The sequence below is a fragment of the Rhodnius prolixus genome, unplaced genomic scaffold (genome assembly GCF_049639745.1).
Source record: "Rhodnius prolixus isolate KJV_2025 unplaced genomic scaffold, Rpr scaffold_3, whole genome shotgun sequence".
Taxonomy (NCBI): domain Eukaryota; kingdom Metazoa; phylum Arthropoda; class Insecta; order Hemiptera; family Reduviidae; genus Rhodnius; species Rhodnius prolixus.
The window spans coordinates 43,731,763-43,747,603 of NW_027411603.1; the positions used below are offsets into that span (position 1 = coordinate 43,731,763).

Sequence of the window (15,841 nt, forward strand, 5' to 3'; positions counted from 1 at the left end):
CAAAGAGATATGCGAAGTTTATGGCATTGACTGCTTAACAGAGCGCACTTGTCCAGAATTGGTTTACAAAATTTCGTTCTGGAGATTTTTCCCTCAAAGATGAGCAACGCTCTGGTCGACTTACTGAAGTTGATGATGACCAAATCAAAGTCATAATTGAAGAGGATCGTCATATACGTACCTACCTGTTCGAGGGATTGCAGAGAAGTTAAATGTATCCCATACAATAATTGAAAATCACTAAAAGTGTCTTAAACTCGTTAAGAAGCTGGATATATGGATACCGCATGAACTGAAAGAGATTCACTTAACACAACGAATCAACGTTTGCGATATGCATCTTAGGCGCAATGAAACCGACCCTTTCTTGAAAAGAATCATAACTGGTGATGAAAAATGTGTCCTTTATAGCAACATATTGCGAAAACGATCATGGTGCAGGCAAGATGAATCAGCACCAACCACATCGAAAGCAGAATTGCACCAAAAAAAGATCATGCTGTCTATTTGGTGGGATTACAAAGGTGTTCGTGTATTTTGAATTGCTTCCAAAGAATCAGACGATCAATTCTGAGGTTTATTGTCAACAACTTATGAAACTTGAAAAAGCAATCAAAGAAAAATGGCAAATCGAAAAGGAATTTTGTTCCATCATGATAATGCAAGGCCCCACACATCTTTGGCAACTCGCGGGAAATTATTGGAGCTTGGTTGGGAAGTGATGGCATATCCTCTTGATACAGCCCTGATCTGGCTCCATCTGATTATCACTTATTTCAGAGTTTACAGAATTATTTGAACGGAAAAACTTTTTGCAGATGAAAATGACCTTAAATCGCACTTGGAAAAGTTCTATGAGCGCGGAATCATGAAGCTGCGAGAAAGATGGCAAAATGTCATCGAACAAAATGGAAAACATGTTATTGATTAAAAATTATTTTTTGTAATAAAAAGAATGAGTTTTATATCATAATTCAAAACCGAAATTACTTACTTAGTTGCCAACCTATTATTAGATAATCTTCATTTAGCCGGTTTAGGGGTTCAATTTATTGTAAAAAACCCTAACGTACTTAACAAATAAAACCTTAGTAATAATGATGCTATCTAATCATTTGTTTTCAATTAACGAAGCTTATCGATTTCCAACTCATCGAAACTGAGTATGGTCCGATAAATAGAAGACAAAAAACCTAGAAGTAAGAACGAAGATAACTTAAAAAAAAAAAAATAAGGGATAAGAATCTCCATATTTGCTTGCTTCAGCAACCTCTTCAAACGTGCAATAATTTTGCCAGAAAGTCACGCACAGTAAGCCACATACGCTTTACGGCTCACTGCTTCAGCGTAATTCGCCTGGCATAGGAACATTCATTTTAGTCATGCGGTATGAGATAATACGTTCGACATTTACCTTCATGGCTAACGTTTTATTTTGTGTTTCTCTTAAATAAAATACCCAAGATTTTTTTTTTTTTTTTTGAAACAAGTTTGGTAAGCATTATTATTATCATTGGTATGCATACTTTAGTGCCAAGAATTTCTTAGAAGTCTGTAAGATCGTCCCCAAATGGGATCAAGATTATATCTAATATTGAAGGACAAATATTATGCGGGACATTTCTAAGTTTAACACAGGTGGTGGTGAATTGCAGAAGAAGAAAAAAAAGAATTGAAAGGAAAGAAGTAAAGAAAAGTGCCAGACCATGGGGGCTGTGGTGAATGTTGATGGTGGTGACAGTGACTTGTCCAGACGTGACCACCCCTCGAGATTCGGGCCACTTGAGCGAGGAGAGTGCGGCTGCTCCTCCTCCTGGCTCCATGCCAACGACTCCGGCTGGCCTGTTCGCCACGGCGTGCCCTCGTAGTCGCCACCTTGCCTCCCTTCGCTATCTCCTAACAGCTACCACCATTACTTCCGCCTCCCGCTCCTTCCACCTGCACAAACCAAAAATATATCTTTAAATACAAAAAAAAAAAAGTACGTCCATATTGTACAAAAAAAGGTCATACCCCATGCAGAAGCGAAGATGTAGGCTTGAAACTTTCAATTCATTTACGACAACCTAATGAATACCTTCAAGATTTTAATTACTGGTACTAAGGTCTTAGTAGTTATCAAAAAATTAAGCAAACGATTCAATAGTTGATTGCAAAGAAGCACAGTTTCTTTAAGGTACATTACTGGTTCGACGTTTCGGACACCTCTAGAGTTCTTCTTCAAGAACCGCAAATGAAACGTCGAACCAACAATTTTTCTTTATCCAGCTACTGCTACGTATACAGTAACAAGGCTTAACATCTAATTAATTTATACGAAAAAATATTCAGTTTTTTGTGAAGGTTTTATTCAATGAAATAAAATAATTGGTATAGAATTATAATGGAAAGTGTCGCTAGATCTGAACTGCCAAAATACAGGGTTATACAGAGTTAAAAATACTTTAGGACTGAATGAGTGATCTCCATTAAGCTGGTACTTCATCTTCTTCTGTGCATCGAGATCCTGGTTTGATGGCGACATCAAGCACCGTAATTCTGAAAGAGAACACCTTTTTGGATTGTCATCTTCGTCTTTACCAAATGAATTGATGACAAAGAGTTTCGATCTTCAATTGTGGCGTTATTGTTAAACAGCTTTCAGTCAAAGAGTTTCAAGGTGAATAGCCAACCGTCCAATGTTAAAAAGGAAACCATTGTAAACGCTTCTTACGTCTGCAGCCTCTAATAGCGTCAAGAAAGACCTTATAGCTTCAACCAACGAGAAGAGTTTTTAGTTTTTTGTCTGTAGCAAAATGATCGCAAGTTGACTTTACGTTTAGAAAGATGCAACTTTTGAGCTTGCAGCTTGTTGTAGTAGCGACGTTGCAATGAAGACAATGGCACGGCCCAGTGTTAACTTCACTTCTGATCTTTTGTCAAGGCAAATACCTATCGGGTCCATCGAAGGTATTCCTAAGACTATATATTATTGCCTTGTTTCGTTAGACCAACCAAGGTTGCGACCATACATACAACTACCTTGAACCATCTTCCAACTAGAATTAATTAACTAGAAGTTTTGCCTAGGCTAGCCTATCCTCACTATTTTTAAACCGAACAGAAATTTTGTAAGATTTGATGGGACGTCGTTTGATGACTCAGTCATCAAATAACTTTGACCAAATTCAGCCAGCCTATGATGAGATATCAATGTCACTGATCACATCAATAGAAGCATCTTAAGTCCTGTTAAAGAATGCATTGTTAATCAGGAGACGTAATGCCTCATAAAACTTGCTTAATTACTGAAATCATTCACAATTTGGAGGAAACTATGAACGTTTCTAAACTGTGACTTTACCCCTTCTGGAGGTAATACCAATAATTATTAGCTATAGTTGGTGGGTTTTTTGGGAGCGGGTGTCGGTCTAGTGGTCAAGAACTTGGCTTTGTAAGTGGGAGGTCCCCAGTTCGAATCCAGCGTATGGCCTACGTTTTATTTGTTAGGATAAATTGTTTTTAGTAAAGTATGAGCTTCCGTCCAAGACACCTAATTGGTAGTAGGACGTTAAGCCCCGTCTTATATAGGCGATCTCTTAACTAATTGGTGTGTTTCTACTGACAATAGAATTTAAAATATCCGTTGCAACCGTCTGTGATTGAGTTGCTTCATTCTGCGTTAAAATACGATGTAAAACAACAAAATGGACAACCAAATAAAACATCAAACTGTTTAAATCTTACATCTAGCTAACTTAATTGGTCTAATTGTGTTTTATTTTTGACGTCGTACGCACTCAGATGAGTTTGAACATTAACGACGACCATAAGAAATAATTATTTTCACCTCATTAAGAGTCATTCTGGCTGCTAGTTAAGTTTAATCCTTAATTACCTGCAACAAACATTCAGAAAACAAATCAATTAATAAAATAAAATGGCCTTATGTGATGTGAAATAAAACGCTCACTTATCACACTTCCGGAAATTGGTGTTGATTTGCTGTTAACACTATTTAATCAATCTTTGAAGATGGATGGTAATTAGCAATGGTGAAAACTAGAGGGATATCAATTATTATTATTATTTTTTTTTTTTTTGATGATTTAAGGCGCGTTAACATCTAGGGTTATTGGCGCCCGGAGCTTTTTTCAGTGCACTGCCGGCCTCCGGACAGTTTTCTCTCGTTACAGACAACACTGTCCATCACCGGACAGTGAGCTGTAAGAAGTTCCTAGGAAGAGAAAATCTAAGAGTCAGCAGCTGGATTCGAACCCGGGACCTCCGCGTATTATTATTATTATTTTATTTTTTGTGTAGAAGTTCCAGATGAGAAGCAGCCGTGAAATCGCCATTTTTTTTTAAATAATAGCTAGGGATAATTTTGAATTTTCGTTAAGCATCAAAATGTTGCCGGATCTTCAGTGACTTTAAGGAAGATTTTCCAATTTGAGCAAAATGCTTGAGGATTCTCTATAAATGAGCGACTTCTCTTTCTCTCAACATATCTCTTAGTTGAAAAGAAAATCCACTTTTGGAAAAACTGAAAGTGAACAGTTAAAAGTCTGCAGCTGGGAAAAAGTAAGATGTGAAAAACAAAAAAGAAAAAAGAAAAGCGCAATGCGAGTTTTAATGCAAAATAAATAAAACATCAGGTTTTTTGAGCAGAATTAATTCAACCGGAGGAGAAATTCATTCCTTCGAAATTAGTCATCTAACTGCTACGGAAGCTATGTTACATATTTAACCTATGAAAGAGTAAATGGAGACATGTTGGCCAACATGCTTCATTTCCTTCGCCTCCACCATCTGATAGTGCGATATAGTGAATGAGTCAATCAAATAATAACATTAGGAACAGTATTTTTCATAACACCATCCTGCTATTAAGCAGCTGATATAGTCTAGCATAGAGTATCTCATAAACTTGGAGAATACATTATTCAGACTGTTTTAGCTAAAAGTATGGACGACTGTTGATTAGTTTCTCATTATTGGGAGAATAGTTGACTTATAATTCATCGTAATGTTCATATAAATACACAGTAATTATGTTATGTTTATTATATGATAAAAAAAATGAAACTGCTGTTGTGAATAAAATATCCTTATTTCCTGTCTCAATAGAACGGAAGTAGAACTTTTAACTTTTATATTTTTCCAACTCTCTGTAACTGATAGCTCTTAAATAGACCAATAACAATAATCTTGCGAGAAGATTCACTCCAATTTCTTTTACTGGAAATTCAAAAAGATTAAAGTTTTCTCCCAAACTCTGAATATTTAAGCCAAACATGGGCAGGAGTTCCTGGAATTACACGAACTACGAATGAACATTGGAACGCCTACAATTACAAAAATATATTCAGGGTCTGCAATGGAGAAGATAGAGGCGATGTAGCAGCTAGTAATGGAGTCTTTGAGAGGCTTCTAAAAGATAAGGGAGGCTGTAAGTGTAAAACAGAATAGGAAGTGAAAGATATCTCTCTCTCTCAAACATACACAGGTTAAAAGGAAAAACGAAGAAAAGTTCAAATCAGCAAGGATTTGAAGTATCAAGAGTGCCTCAAGAAGAAAGTTATATCCGAAGGCGATACTCTACTATGAGAGTAGAAAGGTACATCGACAAGCACTAAATTTAACGTTGTTCTGAACCTCTAGCATCCTCGCTGTCATTAACCACATACATTAACTCAAAAGCCGTTAGTATTTCTGAATAAACAAACGAAGTATAAAATATACGAGGTGTGGCTATTAAATAACGAGTCTGATGCTGCTACAGAAGAACTATGCAAGCGCCAAATCCTAACGACCGACAGCTGTGCAGCGTAAAGCCTTCTCTCTTTCGTGTTAGTAGTGAAATCTGTCTGACCGGAACCGTCGTTTGTGTACTAGAGGTGTTAGTTAGTTACATGATTACTACGTACACATGTAGTAAAGCAACAATTGTCGTGAAATTTCACATGAAACTTGATAAAACCGCTACTGAAACTTATCTTTTATTAAAAGAAGTTTATGGTGATGAATGTTTAGCATGTGCGCAGGTTTTTGAGTGGTTCAAGCGTTTCCAAGATGGCCGAGAAGACGTCGGAGATGATGTCCGCCCGGGTTGCCCTTCCACGTCCAAAACGGATGAAAATATCGATTATCCTTAATCAACATTACTACCGTGAGGTGTTTGCTCAACTCCGTGAAAGAGTAAGGAAAAAAAAACGACCCGATTTGTGGAAGAACAAGTCACACTGTAATGTCTGGTCAAGAAGACGTTTCTAGCCAAGTACAACATCCCAGTTTTAGGTCATCCGCCTTATTCGCCTGACCTGGCCGCCCCATGTGACTTTTATCTGTTCCCGAAAGTTTAAATCTGCATTAAAAGGAACACGATTTCAGTCCGTTGAAGCTGTGAAAGAAAAGGCGGCACGCGTCATACAGGAGCTCACATAAAAAGGCTTCCAGCGCTGTTTCGAACAATGGTAAATTCGCATGGAGCGTTGTAGTGATAGGGGAGGGGTGTATATTAAAAGTGATAATAACTAAATATGTATAAATTTAAAATGAAATGTTTTATCGCAATAGTCTCGTTATTTAATAGTCTCACCTCGTATTACTTCATTTTTTCTAACTTAAACCCATCCAAGCTTTACAAGAGCTACATAAAATTTTTCTCAACAGTTGCCTAATTACTGTACCAAATTTTTAAAATGTTGATGACGGAGAATGGAAAAAGTTGATTTATTTAGTTTTTAAATAAGATGCATGCGGTTAAAAGTACTGTGAAAGAATCTCAAATATTTATTGATGTTGGGACAAGTTGTACAGGTTAATTTGCCATGTCTAGGAGGGCATAACTCCATAACTATAGAACTGCCGGTAACACGGCCGTGCTAGGCTGGTCTTGCCTTGTAAGTAGTCCCACACAAGCTCAATCCTCACCGGGCACATACCAAAGCCTGTCTGCTTGACTTAACAAATTAACGTTAAGAAATAACAGGAATTATTATGTAATAAGGCTGCACAAACCGCACGCACCTCTCTCTAGCCAATCACTGAGAAATAATTAACGGCATTACCCAATGCTAAAAAGAGTAAGAAAACAAAAATGCTATATTAAATTATATACATATAAGCGGTAACTTTCTATAAGATTGCATTCTTGGAACGGGGGGAAAAAAATTAACATCCGGTGTGTATTATAAGTTTTTTAGATTAGAGGCTTAACTTGTTTTCGGTGTCGGCAAGGGGAATATGCTAATGTTAATGACAAGGTTCTTCAGAGCTTAAGTATGGAGGCGATTAGTGAAACGGATCGTCTGTCGAATTCCAAAGATGACGAACTTCTCAACAGAATGTTGGGAGATTAAACGGTCGGCATGAAATAACCACTAATATTCACTGTTGCTCCTGATACTGTAGAGGGAAGATTTTTCTACTTTTACGCATTAACCAAAAAAAAAAACTCATGTCAAAGGTGGGTAACACGAGAAAAGTGGTTATTACAAGGATTTTAGTTATCAAGATTTTGGAATTGTATTTTGTTTTTCCGTCAAACTATTTATTTAAATAACAATAATAATAATTCAAAAAAGTGTACCCACCATAATGCGGGAAAATGGGCCTGCAGAACAGAAGTTCTAAAGCGGGGTTTAACGAACCCAATGGGCAAACTCAAGAAGTTCATTTATTCCACCTTCCACTAACTACTTTTCAACACTTTACAGACGCCTACCATTGATATTTTAAGGGCGTCACAATAGATGTTTTTTTACATCGTAGAGGATTTGGCTCATTGCCTATTCCTTTTAAACAATCCAAGCAACACACGTTTTAGCTTACAAAGACTAAGCAACATTGTCTAGCGCGATAGTCGCGCGATACCATATCCTTTACGACTACATATTTCTAGACAACATGGCGTGTCAATCTCTCTCTCTTTCTCAGCACGCTTGGAGGCCATCAGATTAGCTTCATTACAACATTTATGTTGAAAATGGAATTAAAAACTTGCCATAAACACAATATAATTAAACAATACCTTCAAAATACACTTCAAAATACAAAATTAGCTCACCACCCTCATACATAAAAACCAAAATACATAAAAAAAAACAAAAAAAGCGTTAAGAAATATGACCTTAAAGAACGGAGGCCATGCTAGGTCTTTGAATGTCATACATCTATTTTTACTAAACTCCGTTGCTAACTATATCTCAGGGGGCCAATGACATCTTCTTTAAACGTATACTTTGGTCTATATTTGAGTGCGCGTACAGCATAATCTAAGTGTCTTCACTCACACACAAATGACCTTGTTTACAAATAATGTCGTCTACACTACAACCTATAAACTATATCTTTTGCACAGCCTGCTCTATCGCTATAGTAAATTCTATCTAATTAATATCCATTCTCTATAGTAGTCCATTCTCTACAAGTTTTCTTGTTGCGATATTACAAAAATAACAAAAATTAAACAAAAAACTAATAAGAAAAAATTACTCATAACTAATAGAGGTATTTATCGATTAATAGAATCGATTGATAGAATGGCGTGTAAAGCTAGAATAGCGTTTTATGTAAAATAATGAACATTTTAGAGAGCAATAAAATAATTATAAACTTAAGCTAATCTGATAAGTTATTGCCAACCATTAGATGATCTCTAACAATCTAATAAAAATTCCTTACGAATTATTTACCTAAAAAATAAAATTAAGAGGGAAAAAAATTGTACCTACAAATGACGTAAACGCAGGAGAGAGTACGACAAGAATTATATCCAATCATTTGAGACTTCCCTTACCTGCAACAAATAACATGACATTAGAGGTATTACAAGGGTCGTTTGAAAAGTCCGTGCAAAAATAAAAACTACTTAATTTTTTGGGGTAAACCTTTTTTATTTTTCAACATAGTCTCCTTTTAGGCTTATACACTTCGTCCAACGCTGCTCTAGTTTGCTGATCCCTTCCGAATAATAGGATTTGTCCAAGTCTGAAAAATAGCCATTCGTTTCTGCAATCACCTCCTCGTTTGAATAAAATCTTTTTCCCGCCAGCCATTTCTTCATATTGGGGAACAAATAGTAGTCCGAGGGAGCCAAGTCTGGAGAATAGGGGGGGGATGTGAAACGAGTTGGAACCCTATTTCCATTAATTATGCGACCACAACTGCTGAGGTGTGAGCTGGTGCGTTGTCGTGATGGAAAAGGACTTTTTTGTGGGCCAATCGTGGGCGTTTTTCTTGCAGCTCTGTTTTCAAACGGTCCAATAACGATGAATAATATGCACTTGTAATAGTTTTACCCTTTTCCAGATAGTCGATGAGGATTATTCCTTGCGAATCCCAAAAGACAGTCGCCATAATCTTTTCGGCCGAAGGAACGGTCTTCGCCTTTTTTGGCGCAGATTCCCCCTTGGTAACCCATTGTTTAGATTGTTCTTTGGTCTCAGGAGTGTAGTGATGTATCCATGTTTCATCCACAGTGACGAAACGACGCTTAAAGTCCTGCGGATTCTTTTGAAACAGCTGCAAACCGTCCTTGCAACACTTCACACGATTTCGTTTTTGGTCAAGCGTGAGCAATCGCGGTACCCATCTTGCGGATAGCTTTGTCATGTCCAAATGTTGTTGCAAAATATTATGTACCCGTTCATTCTAGATGCCCACAGCACTAGCAATCTCACGCACCTTCACTCTTCTGTCATCCATCACCATATCATGGATTTTATCAATGATTTCTGGAGTAGTAACCTCAACAGGGCGTCCAGAACGTTCAGCGTCACGTGTGCCCATATGGCCACTCCGAAAATTTTGAAACCACTTATAAACTGTTCTAATCGAAGGTGCAGAGTCACCATAATGTTTATCAAGCTTCTCTTTAGTCTCCTGAGGCGTTTTGCCTTTCATAAAGTAGTGTTTAATCAACAAACGAAATTCTTTTTCGTCCATTTTTTGAAAATCACTCGACTTCCTCGATTCAAACGAATGCCAAACACAAAGAAATAGACCGATCTGGCTGAAACTTGGTGTGTGTTCTTCCAAGAGATGCTACTAACTAAACATAACCTCGATACGTGCCAGTGGTGCTATCTCTCTGACTTTGCACGGACTTTTCAAACGACCCTCGTATAAGATAACATTAACAATAATAATATGCATAAAATATAAAAATAAAGTAATGCCTATTTTTTCAGACTAGCTTTAGGCCAACTACCCTATTAGGTGACGTGGACTACTTTATTACTAATTCAAAAAATGATAGTTTTGGTTTTCCGACCGTTATTAATTGATGATTTTGGGGAATATTGATGTGCGGTCAATCAATAAATGCAAACAACAAATTTTGTTTCATTTCACCAACGTTTCGGTAAATCTATTACCCTATCTTCAGGGTAGTGTAAACAAATTGTGGAGTTTAACTTTAAAGCTACATCATCATAACTGTAGATGTTATGAAATATTCTCAAAATCATAAATTCAATAAAATCTAAATTAATTGAAATAAAATAAATTGAAAAATAGCAAAGAGAAAATCTTTAAAACAAAGATACTTTCTTTTATTTCTCGTTTCTATATTTGCAACTATGTATTATGTATTAAACCGCTATTAACCTGATTTCTTAATATATATTATGCAATATTTATGTCTATCTGTCCAGTAAATGGACATTTTAATGAATGTTATTAACTAAAGACAAGTTAACCACAATCATAATACTGTTAAAACATATAATTTCTATTTAAAGAGATGTTTTCGCTCTGTAGTTACTCTCTAGCTCTGCAGAATTACGTAATATACCAAAATTTAAAGAAACATAAAAGAAGTTATGGAGATATAACAAATAGATTCATGAAAGAGCCTTAATTCAAACGCCCTAAAAAAAATGGTTGAAAACTTGATTTTTCCAATGAGTATGCTCACATTTAGTCGCGAGTTGTAATTGCCAGGAAATGACGCGCACTGTAGCATTTGAAATCACAAATATTAAGATGGCATATGTAGCTCACTAACTTTCGGACAAGAAAAACTGTTGATCTTTATGATTGGAAACTTCTATACGCTCTTTTCTAGACAGTTTTTCTTTTTAATGATGGGTTTGCCCAACAATGGTATTTATACGTAAATTTTTAAGCTTATAAAGAATCTAAGACGTGAGAATAACTAATATTGTAAGCATACGTACGTAATTGCCTTTTTATTCGTATGCTAAAGAGTACACAGCTAACAGGCGTAGCTTAATGATAGAACGAGAGTTAGAGCAGATTAACTTTGACGGAAAGAGGAATCAAACTCGAAAGAAAAATAAAGCTGATAAAGCTTAAATTCTATTAACCCAGAATCTGTGTAATACCCAGTGTTCAATGCACGCGTTCTATACTGCTGGACAATCGCACAACGACAATGACCTAGTATTTATTCCTGCCGAAGAATAAAAGTGCACAGTTCATTTTTTGTTTTGTTTAATAAAATTTATCAGAGAAGCTCTGAGGTTAGAGTGTTGGATTCCCAAGCGAAAATCCGGGTTCGAATCCAAGAGCTGGCCTTTAGATTAGATTGTATTAAAGGGTGGTTCCACCTAAAAGGGAAAGGAACGCAGGCAACCCAAAATGCCGATTGTACCCGGCCCACCTCTCATCTCATAAGAGACACCTAGAGAGTTCGTAAAGATTACCAGATGTTACAATCTCCGGGAGGGGAAACAATTAATCTCCCGAAGACGAGGAATCTAGAATAAACGGGACACACCTCTACAAAGTGCCGCGAAGTCTCTTTGGACTCACCACAGCCAGCGCGCAAATTGGCGACTGGGTAAGGCCACATTTGAAAAGATGGTACGCTAAATTCGTATGTCCACACAACGACCTGAACCAACTGGAGGGTTCTGGGACCTGATAAAGCTAAAACCACAGCCGTTTTCGACAGGCCAAGAATTTCTTTGGATCTTCACCCGTTTCCGGTGTTCCTTTAAAAATCCATTGCTCCACCACTGTTCTATAATGTCGATAGTATATATAGGGATAATGGGCTGAATAGTCACTGTAATTAACGCAGCTCCTTCCTTTGCTGTTTTATCAGCAAATTCGTTATTCGGAATCCCGCAATGATCAAGGGACCAAGCAGACCAAAACAGTATTTAAAGCTCCTAACAAACTGAGAGCAGCATGGCAAGAATTGACCGAGATTTGGTTCTTACTAGGAGAGGCCAGAGCTTTAATTGCAGCCTGGCTATCCGTGAAGAACCTAATATCAGTATCGGCAAATCCCTTCCAGCGGAATAGCTCAATGGCGGCCAACTCCGCTTTGAACCACAGATGCATAATTACCAAGATCAAGGCTAATTAATGCGTTCCCATCTGAGCCCAATCTGGGGTCACCAGATGCATAGGCTGCTGGTCTTTAGATTCTTCACTGTAAAAACTGGCCTTAAGAGTGAGTCCAGAGTATTAACATCAGATTTCATTTTATTCTTTGATTTTTACCATTAATTCTAAGATGTGTTGTCTTTTTGGTTATTCACGTTTCTGACTTGTTTTTCATACTTATTTTTGAATGCTACAAAGTCTGCCCAGTTAATGTGACATCAAATAATATTCTAAATCATTAGAATATGTTTTGTAACATATTTTTTGGGTAATTAAACAGAGAGAAAACTTAATTGCAAAAAAAGTTTTTAAAAAATGAAACCTTTCCTTTTCTTTATAAAAGACAAGAGGGTGAATTTAGTCAAAGAGGAAATAAGAATAAAAGGAAAAATATAGTGTAGAAACTGAAGAAGGCAGGTAAGATGTAGTGTTACAAAGGAGCTGCTCACACTGCCAGCAGGAACAGTTAGAAGTGTTGTTCTCTCTCCACTCCAGAGTGTGGAGTGTGCACAAGGTGAGCTGGAGCGAGGACAATGACCTGGAGTACTGTCTCTTCTCTCATCTCACAGCACTCTAGCAGCCACTGCCTTCCTCTTTCAGCCTCTTATTCATCACCATCATCATCTCCGACTTAGATCTTTCCCTTCGTAAAGCTACTCTACTTTGCGACCATAATTACTATGCATTCATTTCTTCTTAGTCGATTCTACCTCGGACTGGGAGATATAAAACAACTCTTAATTTTTGGTCGCATTTTAAGAGAGGGGGAACATCCGTTTTCAGATTTTTAATTTGTGAGTAAATAGAAACCTCTTATTTTTATTAGGAAGGAGGCTCCTTAGTACAATCCTTCACCTCTAATTGTTACTTTTGCTAAAAGATACTAAATTCTGAGGCTGAAAATGGAGGAATTCTTCGAAAGATTAAATTAAGGTACAATAATGTATAACAGAGAATTGATAAGCTAGATGTTTGGCGCACTGTGGTTCCTAGGTTCAAAACCAGCTGCCAACCCATAGCCCTACTCTTAGGAACTTCTTACAGCTAACTGTCTGGCGATGAACAGTTAAGAAACGAAAGAAAGAGACGAGAGGAGCACAGAAAAAAAATACGCTCCAATGAGAGTTCAGATACTGACAGATTTATACAACAAATGCTTTTGAAAATATAACCTTCCCTGGTTTTCTGAGTAAATAATCAAATATAAGGTTATAATATAACGAGCGAGATCTGCATGAATTTGTTATTGTTTCATGTAGTATGGTTTTCTTCTTGAAATAGAAATAAACGGGAAATAATCTCAGGTGAAAAATGTTGTGCCAATGCCTTCTTGACCTTTCAAAAAAAGCCTCTTGAATTAAAGAAAATTGGTACGTATTTTAAAGAAAATCTTGAAAATTGATTTCAACACATTAAATTGCATAAAAACAAATAAAACTGTATCTTCCATCATCAGAGAGGTAATTAAAATGACTGATTTTGACTACACTTATTTTTCCACCTCAAACTATACTTACATATTTTAGAGAAGGAGTTGGGGAGATTTTGCCCTGACACAATAAGTTACAGCCTCAACATCTACAACTCAAATATAAACAAAAAATCTATCACCAAAAAACATCGCATCTAATTGGGATGCCTGAAGACAGTTTCTTGGAGAGAGCCAAAGACCAATGAGGGTTGTAATACCATTGAAGCGAGAGAAAGAAAAAAGAAATATTGACGCTAGAAGTCCAAAAATAGGGTAAACTAATCACCGAAGATTGTTTTTGTTTTTGAAATAACATTATTAGTTAATTCTAAATGAGTGTTAGTTAAACTATTAATAACTGTTAAGTTTGAAACCTCCCCTCTAGCGGAGAGGCTAGACGATGTAAATACACTACGTAATCATAAATTACGCTACTAGCATGTCGTATGCTCGCTATAGCGTTGAAGAACGTCACCATCCTGCAGGCAATAACGTATCCTGTTGTTCCTCTTCCGTCAGAATTACACCACTGCCACCTCTAAACACTATTTGTAAAAATAACTCCACTTATTAAATTTTCTAGCTCGTTTCCTTTAGCTCCCTCTTTATGCACTAATTTTCTACTAGCCTCTCCCCCTAGTATTAGTAAGCTGAGGTTTACTATACGCTATTTGTGACCCTCACACTGTTTAATTCAGCTCTAAGTTACTGTTTTTGTTAATGCAGAAGAAGTCGTTTTCACAAAAATTAGGATTAGAGAAAAAAACAAAGGCAATTTCTCTTTACAGTTCTGCCCACTCCTCCCAAGATGAAGTTGCAATACTAAATGCAGTTCAAGGCAGAGAGTCGAGTACCGTGCGCTACCAAATCAATAAAAGTTGACGCTATTCACCTCACGTTATTCCTGTATACCTTATATTTAGTGCACTAAAAGGAGAAGGCAATATCCAATTATAGCGCTACGTACTACATTAAACAACAATCCATTTTAGTAAATTCATACAGTTCTCTCGTTATTTATTATCAATGAAAATATATAAATATTAACAACCAATTGTTAGATAGGAGTGAATGATCAGTTTTATAGCAACAATGTAGCAACAGTTATATATCTGGATAGACTCGCCTGGTCTCATGCAGTATAATTTATAAGGAGCACCAACGTTATGTTCTTTTAATCACAAAAAATACCAGATCATTGGCATCATTCTTCAGTTCAAAATGTAGGCACGATGAACTCTGAGTGCCCTTTTTTATTTTGAAGGCAAGGCTAGGTGCTTTTGTTGCCGTCTAGCAGCATGTTTCCCACTATAGGAGAACTGGGACAATCCGCAGAACTTCATGAACTTTCAAGCTTCAATGATGGTTCAAGTTATTCGAAATGAAGTCTCGGAAAACTGGGTACATGTAAGGAGAAAAATAGAGAAATGAACTAATAAAGTAGTTTTCTTTTTTACCAAAACTAGCTTAACGTTGGAGCCAAATAGAAAACTACGATTTGTAGTTAATCGATTATCGATTTTAACTAATGTAGTTTTTTTTTTCTTTCTTTAAATCAGCTAACGCACCCAGAAGACAAAAACAGTGCCCGATGTTTCCATAGTAGAAACTATATGCAGAGCTACTAAGCTACATGGAAACTTTGGACCCAGAGCAAGCTAGCCACCAATACCACCCACTTGACCATTAACTTCACGCACCTAGCGTACGCAGCACGCAACAGAGAACGGGGTGTGCCATAATATCTGCAGACTTGGTTAAGGTTTAGCATTGCCACCGACTGGGTGATCTACGGCTGATGACGTAATGCTGGAGTGTTTGGTTTGACCTCCACGCTCAATGGTCCAGGGGCACAGTTAGTATACTCTGCAAATCTCCGTTGATTGATTTAAACGTTTTTATTACCGACGTCTTCCAGCTGACGGAATCAGTATTACGGTCATTTCCCATATTAGTTTTTATTAATATTGACAGTAATTATTGTCATTCCTAATTTGAAACAGAAATTATCTTAAAATTTAAAAA

The 15,841-nt window shown here is 36.8% G+C and overlaps 1 protein-coding gene across 3 annotated transcripts in view; it reads right to left on the minus strand.

Annotated features, from left to right (window-relative positions):
- The window catches only part of Hr39 (Nuclear hormone receptor FTZ-F1 beta), a 141,112-nt gene that overhangs the window by 13,693 nt on the left and 111,578 nt on the right, over positions 1–15,841 (minus strand). For 2 of the 3 annotated variants that reach the window (XM_074125600.1, XM_074125599.1), the window contains exon 2: positions 1,706–1,938. In XM_074125600.1, the coding sequence (XP_073981701.1) occupies positions 1,706–1,823 (118 nt within the window). In that variant the 5' untranslated portion in view covers positions 1,824–1,938. Of the gene's footprint in view, positions 1–1,705; positions 1,939–8,717; positions 8,739–15,841 lie in introns of those variants that run through there. The other variant, XM_074125601.1, reaches the window with a different exon arrangement.